Source organism: Centrocercus urophasianus, unplaced genomic scaffold, assembly GCF_019232065.1.
Source record: "Centrocercus urophasianus isolate 14NV4802_14NV808 unplaced genomic scaffold, USGS_Curo_1.0 seq_24, whole genome shotgun sequence".
NCBI lineage: Eukaryota > Metazoa > Chordata > Aves > Galliformes > Phasianidae > Centrocercus > Centrocercus urophasianus.
Window position 1 is genome coordinate 2404125 of NW_024884800.1, and position 9718 is coordinate 2413842.

A 9718-nucleotide genomic window follows, 5' to 3' on the forward strand; every position below is an offset into this window, starting at 1 on the left:
CTTTGGAGTGCTGAGTTCTGTGGGGTGTAGCAGCTAAAGGTGTTTATTATAGGAGCTTAAACAAAAAAAAAACCAACACAAAGCCACCCAAAAAGCTGATGATGTGCTTGAACAAAAACCACAGGTTCAGGGTATCAGTGCCTCTTGAGAAGGTGAGGTGGGCAGCTGTCATAGCTAGCACGTGCACACTGATTGCTTTTCAGCTTGGGGAGTAAGAAGCCATAATGCACAACCAAGTACATATGGCAGATTCTGTCTTTTGTGTGATGAGCCATGCATACATTTGTGTGATCTGTGCTATGGGGATTCTTCTGCTGTTTCTGTAAGAGGAAATTGAAGATGTGAGGGGCGCTGCACCTACTGGCATTTAGGGTCCTCACGTTTGCTTACCAGAGAGCTAGAAGTGTTTTGCTGCTTGAGATTGAGATCTCTGCAAGCAGCTGTTTTCAGCTCTTTAATGCACAACGTGCTGTCTGTCAGAGAAAGACCTCTGAACCCCTCAAAAGCCAGGCCTCAGCAGTGGCACTGAGTTCTGCTGCAGTCCCAGTGTTGGAGGCACACACTGCATTCCCTGAACCTGGTCACCATGGGTGCCATACAGTTCAGGTGCTCCTTGCTGCTGTGCATCTCTGCACTGCTTCTAATGATGCCCTCAGTTCTGACTTGCACAGACAGGTGAGGAGGTCGTTGTGTGCCCAGTGAGTGTGGTAGGTAATTGCATACAGCCACTGGAAGATAGCAAGCATTTAATGTGTTTTTGCCCACAGCCAGAACTGTGTGATCATTTTTATTTTCTTAACAGCTCAGTTTGCTTTCTCTCATGCTACAGACTTCAGCAGAATGGACTTGCTGGTAACAGTACTTCTTAACTCTTTGCTGCTCATGTTTTGCATTGTGCATTTTATTCCAGGCTTCATATTTACCACAGCTTTTAAATAGAGCAAGAGTTCCTCTCCAGGTTGAATCAGACCTTAATGAGCTGGATTGCCAGTTTATGTTACCTATTCCCAACAGGTAGTTTGTGTGCAAACACCCTTCTTTGCAGGCTGTTTGCTGGTGTAGATGCAGGCTGGTCTGTGCAGTGGGCATCTTACTAGGCTGAGTGTTGCATTGTAGTCCCATTAGGGATAGAAGGAAAAACAAACTCAGTGCTGTTTGCTCCTCACGTCTTCTTTTATTGATCAGCTTCGTGCTGCAGCTTGGTTTCTGCTTGGAGGATCCTGGTGCTTGTCCTGAGGTGTGAGCAGATGGCTCCAGAAGGTGGCATTGCAGCGGTGGCTTCTGCTTTGCACGTCGCTGTGGGAACTGCAGGGTGTGCTGTGTAAGTGCAGCCTCTGAGAACACACAGATGCATCCTCCAGGGCAGCACTTCGCAAATCCCTCTGCCTCAAGCCAGTACTTGTGCCCTTTTTTTTCTTACCAAGCTGACATCTTAACTGTTTGGGGAGCAGCAGCAGCCTGGACTAGCATGGGAAGTGCAGTCTTGAAATGTCCCACAGGGGCTGTGCTGGGATTCCTCCCACCATCGGGGCTGAGCGTTTGTCAGTGCAAAGGCTGCAATGTTCTGGAGAGGCAGAAGAGAGGCTGGGTTGGCCACCAGTGCTCAGGTCAAGCCCAGGAGAGTTGAAGTGATTACAGTAAACAGAAATCAAGTTAATTGGAAGAGGACTGAAGCTCATTAGAGGATTGGGCAGAAGCTTTTATCGAGTAGTAGCCCTGGAACTAAGAATAGGGAGGAAATACCACGGTCAGCCCAGTGTGGTCCCAACCCCATGCTGCGACTCCATCATCATCACCCCCTGCATGCCTCCACCATTAGCAGCTGCTGCACTGAGCGACCCAAACAGCTCCACGGTTCTAATTAGTGTTAAACAATCCAAGTCAAACACCGTGCCTTCATTTGGGAGGGAGGGGATACAAACAGGAGTACCTCAGGGTGCTTCATGCACCGAGACTGCTGCAACGTGACAACTTCACCTCCTTTGCAGCAGGTGCCCCAGTGCTGCTGGGAAGGCGGAGAGGAGCAATCCTTGATGCTGCCAAGCACTGGGAGGTGAAGACGTGGCTGTAAGGCATGCAGCCATTCAGCTGCCTGCACATCAGGCATCAATGGGGAAGGAAAAAAAACCCTTTGGAGAAAGCTATTATTAAATTATCTCCCATCGCATCGCACTTATGCACTCCTGTGCTTAGGGAGGAGTGCAGGGTTAATGAAGCACAGCTGCAGAGATAGAGCAGAAACAAGAGCCTTCAAGATTCTGGAAAACAAAAGCCCTCTCACCTTTGAGCCAGCTGAGCTCGGTGACACAGCAGATTCAGCCAGGAATGCTAACAGCACACCCATTAATCACACTTGTCTGCCAGCAAACACTCCTGCTCCCCCTATTTAAAAATACCAGCAGCAGAAACTGGTCGTCTTCACAACTTTTTGTCATCTGCTGTATAAATAACACGTTAGGCTGAAAAAGGATGCTTGGTGTTAGTGGGACTGTGTGTATATACATATATATATATACAGACCCACATGTGTATATATAGCACACTGCTGCCTTCACATCCACCACAGAAGCCATTACACAGCAGCACATAAACCCTATTTGTAGAACCAGCCCCATACAACTCAACCTGTGGCCCTGAAGCCACTGATGGTGTCATCCAACCCACATCAAGCAGCAACAGCAGAGCTTTCCTGTGACCTCATCAGGGCTGCACCTGAGCAAGGCTGCTTCCTTTCTTCTTTTCTCTTTCAGGCTGCTCTCAGTGACCGCATTTCAGCACTTCTGCTTGCTGGCACTGATTGCTCAGGTGAGCACAGGCAGCAGAACTGGCACACAAGGAAGGACTCCCCAAGAAGGGCTCAAAGGCAGAGCTCTGTGCAACTCTCTGTTTATTAAAAATATACGTCTCCTTGGAAGAAACACCAGTAACCAACGAGCGGCGTGATCGATTTGTTTCTGTCAGCTGTGCCATGGAGTACATCAGCTTTTTCTCCATGGGGCTTGAGGACAGGCTATTAGAAAAACAGCTGAGACAAGAACTGTGTGCCGAGCATTGCAAGGACCTGTGTGTCACTCCCTGTGCTGCTTCAGGGACCCACAGCAGTTCACTCTTTTAGGGCAGGCCCTGTTGGCTGCAGAATCCTTCCTCCCCTCCACTGCATTCACAGCAGTGTCTGCTTGCAGCACTGCTTTCTGGCCCCTTTCTGGCTCTGCATGGTGCAGGATGAGTGCTGTGTCTCAGCAGAGCACCTGTGCAGCAGCACGCTGTGCACCCACAGCTGTGACCTCCAGGGAAGGGCACTGGCACTGCTGCACTCTTAGCCCCACACAGAAAGGGGAGGGAAGATGGCCCAGACTTACCTGCTGCTGCCTGCCTCTGTGTGAGAGCACTGTTTGTTTGCAGTCTGTAAGGAGGAGGCTTTCTCACCTTGGCTGTCAGCACCTGAAAATGCAGCCTGAAGTCTGAGCTGCCCCACAGCTTCATGCAGCCCCCTTCCCATAATGGAGCCCCGCTCCGGTGCCAAAGCTTCCTCCAGAAGGGACGTTCCTCTGCACAGGGCCAGCTCCCAGCACTAACAGCTGCCTCAACTGGGAAACCACAGGATGCTGCAGGGAACGACTCCATCCCCCCAAAACCACAAGCAGGAGGCACCCGAAGCAGTTCCCAAAGGTAAATCTGAGAGATGGCACAGAGCCCAACATCAGAGAGAGGCCAGAACCAGGAGGTGAGCGCTCACTTCCCCACTGCTCCCAGTGCTGGAGGATGGAGCTCCCACCCAAGGCCACCACCACGCAGGCAGGGAGCGGAGCAGCACGTGTGACACCAGGGAAGGAAGGAGGAAAGAGGGAGGCTTTCAGCTGCTGCCCCATTCCTGCTAATCTGAAAGCCTGGGAGCAACCACCCGGAGCACAGCTGGGGCTCTTTGTGGCAGCAGCCAACACCAGAAGGGATCATTCACCTTTCAGCACAGGTCCAGGGCCAGCCTGCCATCCCAAGGTTTTCCACAGCAACACAGGACAGCGAGTACATGGTTTCATGAGGCTGGTAGAGTATTTCCTAACTAAACACCTCGGATCTGGATTCTATTTACAGTACAAGCCAGCTTAAAAAATAAGTTAAAAAACTGGATTTTATACCCGTTCAGTTCATTATTAACAAGAGAAAAAAAAAAAAATTAATGGAATAATGAAAAAAAAAAAAAAGCCAACACAGCAACACAATATGGTTTTGGTTTAACATCAGCTTAAAAAAATAGAACTAAAAGGAAACCTTTCATGCAAACACATACGGTGGCGTGTAAAACCATGTGCAATTTAATATGTAGCATCATCCATTCTCTCCCTCCGCAGCCTCCTGTTCAGTCTGTGGCTCCTGGGTCAGCCCAGAGCTCCGGGCCCTTCTGGGGGGCTCTGTGCTGCTCCCCAACCTGGGGCTGCTGGCAGGGCAGCAGGAGATGCTCGTGGTGCTGCCAGGATCGTTTCTGCTCAGCGGGTGGGACAAAGAAACTGAAAGATCCTTGCACTCACACAGTACCTTTGAAGAGGTCCCTCAGGTTTCCTAGTCCACACGGATATATATATATAATATATATATAATATCTTTCTCTATATTATATATAAATTACATATACAGATAAATAAAATGCCTTCTTGCTGCCGTTCTGTCGCACTGCTCAGAGCTGCTAGGCAGTCACACCTGGAAGAAATGCCCTGGAGCTCTGACACTGCTGTGTTCTCAGAGTCCATTGTTCCACTTGTTTCTTATGTCAGTCCTCAGCCGCCTCCTCCCTTCTGGATTCTTGGTTTAGTTAATAATAATAATAATAATAATAATAATAATAATAATAATAAAAAACGACTCTTGAATGGGTTCTCATCTGTCTCTAATGGAGCAGTGGGAAGGTCCATGCAGGGATGGTGGGAACAGTCACGTGATGAATGAGATCAGTTCATCCCAACAAAAGAAACAGGACTAGAAAACTCAATTTTGCGACGATCTAAAAAAAGGGGGCAGGAATCGTTTGCACATCCCCCCCCCTTAGGGCAGAGGGCACAGGTGGGGTGGGACGTCAGAGATGGTCCCCGCAGGTAGGGGACAGCTTCAGAGCTTCTCTGGGGACGGGACCCAGATGTAGTGCCCGGATTGGTCCTCGATGATCTGTTTGATTTTGCTGTAAATCTCTTCCAGAGAGTCTCCTTGTACGATGGCTGAAAGAGGAGAGAAAATAAAACACCTTGAGCAAAGCCACCCGCATGGAAAGACCTTCGCTGCAGCAAAGGGGCCGATAACACACAGCCAACAGTGAATGCAGAGCCTGCGTTGGAGGAGCTGAATGGGCACGCAGTGACACAGAGGGTTAATGCAGGGCGTCCCAGGGGATCAGCAGAGCTGCTGGCGTGTGTGAAGTGCCAGCCAGGCTCTGCACAACGCTGCTAATCAGCTTTGTGAGCCTCGTCCCAGCGCCGCTGAGCTGCGGGCAGTGGGCCCAGGGCAGGGTGTGAACTTCCAGCTCTGCTCCGTGGTCACTGCCTCCCCCCTCCCCACCACTTGGAGCCAAGCGCCGTACCCTCGCGTGCTGGATTCGCCCACCCAGATCCGTTCCCCTGCTGAGCTCCTGATTGTTACTTCTGTGCTTCATGACAGCGCTGCCGTGCTGGAAAAAGCAGACTCCTGGCTGCTGCTCCTGCAGCAGTGCTTTCCCAGCACCTTGCTGCTGAGCATGGACGCAACGCAAAAGGCTTCTGCGTGTCTCCTACATCAAGAAACGGACCACAGCTCTCTGGTCCCTCAGCCTGTAGCCAAGCCAGCACCATGCTCCAGTGCCTCACTGTAAGGTCCTGGCACAGCATTTCCTACAGCATTCACCTCGCTGCCCATTACAGACTCCTTTCAACCGGGCTGGGTTTCAGCCAAGAGCATTCCTTCCCCAGGTCAGCCTCAAGCCTCAGTGGCCACGTGAGGCTGACGATGGCGTGCTGAGGGTTTGGCAGGACTGCAGTGCACATTTCCTTTGTGTTTGCTCTTCCTGGAGGAGCAGCCTGCAGCTCTGGAAGCGCTGCCCGAGGCAGAGTTCTGGGGAAGGCTCTCACACTGTTTGTGCTGCTGCATTTTCTCAGCTGCGATCCGTATTTGGAAAATGTTCTGCCTGGGATTTTTTACAGTAGCTGTTAGGTGAGTAATGCAGCATTTAGCAGGATTACCATTCCTCAGCTTTGGAGGATGCAATTACCACAAAGGGGGCAAAGATGGAAGATGAGTTGCTCTGCCTCTTTGCCTGCCCATGATTTTCCAGCATTAATCACACTGCAAACGTTAGTTCCTTAACACACAAGGATGCCTCTGTCGTGAGTCCATCCCTCAACTGCTCTTCAACACAGATTCAGGAAGCCAGCCAAACTTCCAGTCCTTTATGGAAGATGTTTCATAACAACTCGGGGCAGCCTCCATCATTTGGGTCCCTCGTTCTGACCTTTCCTCTTTAAACACGACCCTCCTCTCATTCTCAGTTATCCACTGATCTACGTTGTGCTTCTCCTACCTCTTGTGTTTTTCATTTTTATTACTATTACTGAAGCCAGCGTGAGGCTTTCACAACCTTGGAAAATCCTGCCTGACAACTTCTGCCCTCCTCTAGACCTGGCTTACTCTTATCCAGTGATCTCTGAATGGGCCCTTTGTGTGGCCGTGCTGGCAGAGCGCCGTTTCGTTTTGATGGAGCTGGACATTTTCTCATGACCCTGCAGTGCTGGTGGAGCTCACAGCTGCCAATTGGAAAGAGGCAATCCATCACACACAAATGCACTCGGGACGCTCACCTGTAAAATACTCTCCGAATTCTTGCTCGAGTTTCATGGCTTTGTCAAAGACCTTGTTGGCCTGTTCGTATGTCTGCCTCCGGTTCATCTCCCTGCAGTGCACAAGAAATAGAAACTCAGCAATGAACAAAAGCCAAAAACAGCCCATGCCACCATCCCTCTGTTGCCAGAACATGGAAAAGTCCATGCAGCACTCTGAGTTTGCAGGACCACTGGGGAAATCCCCTGCCTTTCCACATCCTGCCACCACTCTCCTTGCCTGGGCTCCTTCATTTTCATACAACGTCAAAATGAGCAGTTCTAAGGCTGCTGGCCTGAGGAAGGGTTTTTCCAGTCCCCTTGGTGCCAGCAGTGTCCCTTCTGACCTTAAAGTCCAGCTCAAAGTACAGAACTTCCCCACAGATAATACTGTTGATGCTTGGAAGATGTGCACACTCAGGTTCTCCCCAGGGCAATGAGCAGCGGGTTGGGCTGCAGGAAACACCTCCAGCCATTCCAGCACTGCGGGCTCTCAGCAGCTCTCCTGGCTGCCTTGGGGCCAGCAGAGCAGGGTCCATCAGACACATTTGGGAGCATTACTCTGCTGCCACAGAAAATCCTCTTTGGTGCAAATAAAGGGTTTTTAAATCAGAACAATCCACGGAGATGGGATGTACCCACAGCATTAGTCCAACTGTGAGACCAGAGACACAGGAATGGGCCCAGCTTTAGTGTACAGGGAACGTTCAGCATCACCAGCAACATCTGCTGCTTTCTGAAGCACAGAGGCAGCAGAAGTACAAAGGCCCAACTTTCCAGCACCACCCACCCCAAAACGCGTTGCTGCACTTACATGAGCGCTTCGATGGATTTGGGTTTGATGAAAATGGCAATGGGGTAAAGTTGTGCTTGTTGCAACCTCTTGATAGCATTGCCAGATACATCCAGGATGCAGTGTTTTCCCTGGAAAGGAGACGATTGGGATCAGACCTACCCACACAGTCTGCTCTGGGCAGAGAACAGCTTGCTCACAGGGACATGCTTACAAAAGAGAGGAGCCACTGAGGTGAAACTCTGCTCCTGAGACACCAGGCAACTCCCACAGCCCTTACATTCCTGTCTGCTTATGGCAGGACCACAGCAAGGTGAGGGGACTCAATTTTTCCCTGGACACTTACAAAGCTATTCCCAAGCCATCAGTGCATCCTTATGCAGGAAACACTACTGGTCCACCAAGAGCAGCTGGCGTCCTTTGCCCCATGAACTCCTGAACACAGAGCTGGTGCCCCAGTGCTGGTGTTTGGGTGGAGTTGGGCTGAAGGAGACAAAGCACTGAGGTGGAGCAAAGCAGCCATGTGGGCTGCATAGGGATACGGTCGCTGCCCTTCGTTAGGAGCATGGGGAGAGGAAGGACACTGCAAATGCATCCCTGGGAAGGCCAACGACACTCACCCTCTCTGCGACCGCCCGCACCGACTGAATGCTGGTCCCATAGAGATTGTCGTTAAACTGCCCGGCCTCTATGAACTTGTTGTCCTGAATATCCTTCTCCATCTGTTCTCGGGAGACGACGAAGTGGTAATCCTGTCCATCCACCTCATTGTCACGCCGAGGCCTGGTGGTGTCTGGAGGAGAGAAGGCGTCAGGAGCGGACCTGGTGCGACCCACCCGAACCCACAGGGCTCTGCCCTCTGCGGGGACTCACGTGGCACGCAGGAACCAAACTTGTGTGGAAATTCAGAGATGAGGTCGTCGTTAATTCGGTCCTTCGTGGGCCCCAGGATGATCACTGGCCTGGCGTAGTGAACTGCAAACAAAAGCCACAGCTCAGATCAGCCCACGCTCCGGGAAGCTCCGTGGAAGTTCATCTCCTGGTTGTGTTCAACATCATCCACCTCCAACCCAGGTGATGCACACAGGCAGGTGGATCACAGCATCTCCATCCCCTCTGGCAGCGTGCAGCTGGCCCAGGTGCAGGAGCTGCTCCAGGGAAGGTGCCACAATCTCACAAGTCAAAGATGAGCAAAGCTGCTCTGCTGCTCGAGGCACAGAGCTGACAACCAGGATATGTAGACATGCAAGGCTGTGTGCCCTATGAGACTGATACAGATGCTGGCAAGGACAGACTGCTGAGGGGGTCTGAATGCTGAGGACAGACTGCTCAGAACAGAATCCTTGGATATCCCATGTTGGGAGGGATCCACAGAGCTCACCAGTTCAGCTCCTGCTTCAACATCTCAAACCCAAACTCTGTGTCTGAAAGCATTATCTGAAACCCCCTGAACTCCAGCTCTCAGGGCTGTGACATTCCCTGGGCAGCCTGTTCCAATCCCACTGCCCTATGGTGCAGAACCTTTTCCAAACCCCCACCTGACCCCATCCTCAGCAGGGGTCAAACCCAGCTCTGCTGAGCTGGAGATCACCCCAGCCAGCCATGCACAGCACAGCTGTAAATAGGGGAAGGGGTTTGATGCCCACAACCCAGCACAAGGACTTACTTTCTTGCCGTGTCACCGGCTCGTATGACAGGATAGTGTCCTCTTGTCCTTCTGAAACAGAGCCAAGGAGAGGCAGGTGAATGTTGGCAGCAGCCTCCCAGCCCCAGCCACCCCTTGCACTGAGGACAGGCTCTCACACCCATCCAATATCAGCCTCTCCTCCTCCACTGCACGCTTGGATGCGAGTGGGCACAGCTGTGGGCACACTGCAGGCATTTAGAGGAGCACTGGGGATGTAACAGGAGCACTGGCTGCAGCCAGACCCGAGTTATCTTGCACCCCATAACCCGAGATGGCAGCTGGCCCAGCATCTCGGTGCCACCAGCAGGAAGGAACAGCCTCCAAACAGAAACCACCGGGACAGAACGAGATGGGAGTGCACACACACACACACACACACACACACACACACACACACACACACAC

General features: G+C 51.5%; 1 protein-coding gene across 1 annotated transcript in view; it reads right to left on the bottom strand.

The window, feature by feature from the left end:
- Positions 1-4814: 4814 nt before the first annotated feature.
- Positions 4815-9718, bottom strand: part of DLG3 (discs large MAGUK scaffold protein 3) — a 55284-nt gene continuing 50380 nt past the window's right edge. Inside the window, 6 exon segments of the mRNA XM_042824958.1 lie at positions 4815-5207; positions 6816-6907; positions 7648-7757; positions 8247-8419; positions 8500-8601; positions 9293-9343. Coding sequence (XP_042680892.1) covers positions 5101-5207; positions 6816-6907; positions 7648-7757; positions 8247-8419; positions 8500-8601; positions 9293-9343 — 635 coding nt within the window. The 3' untranslated portion in view covers positions 4815-5100.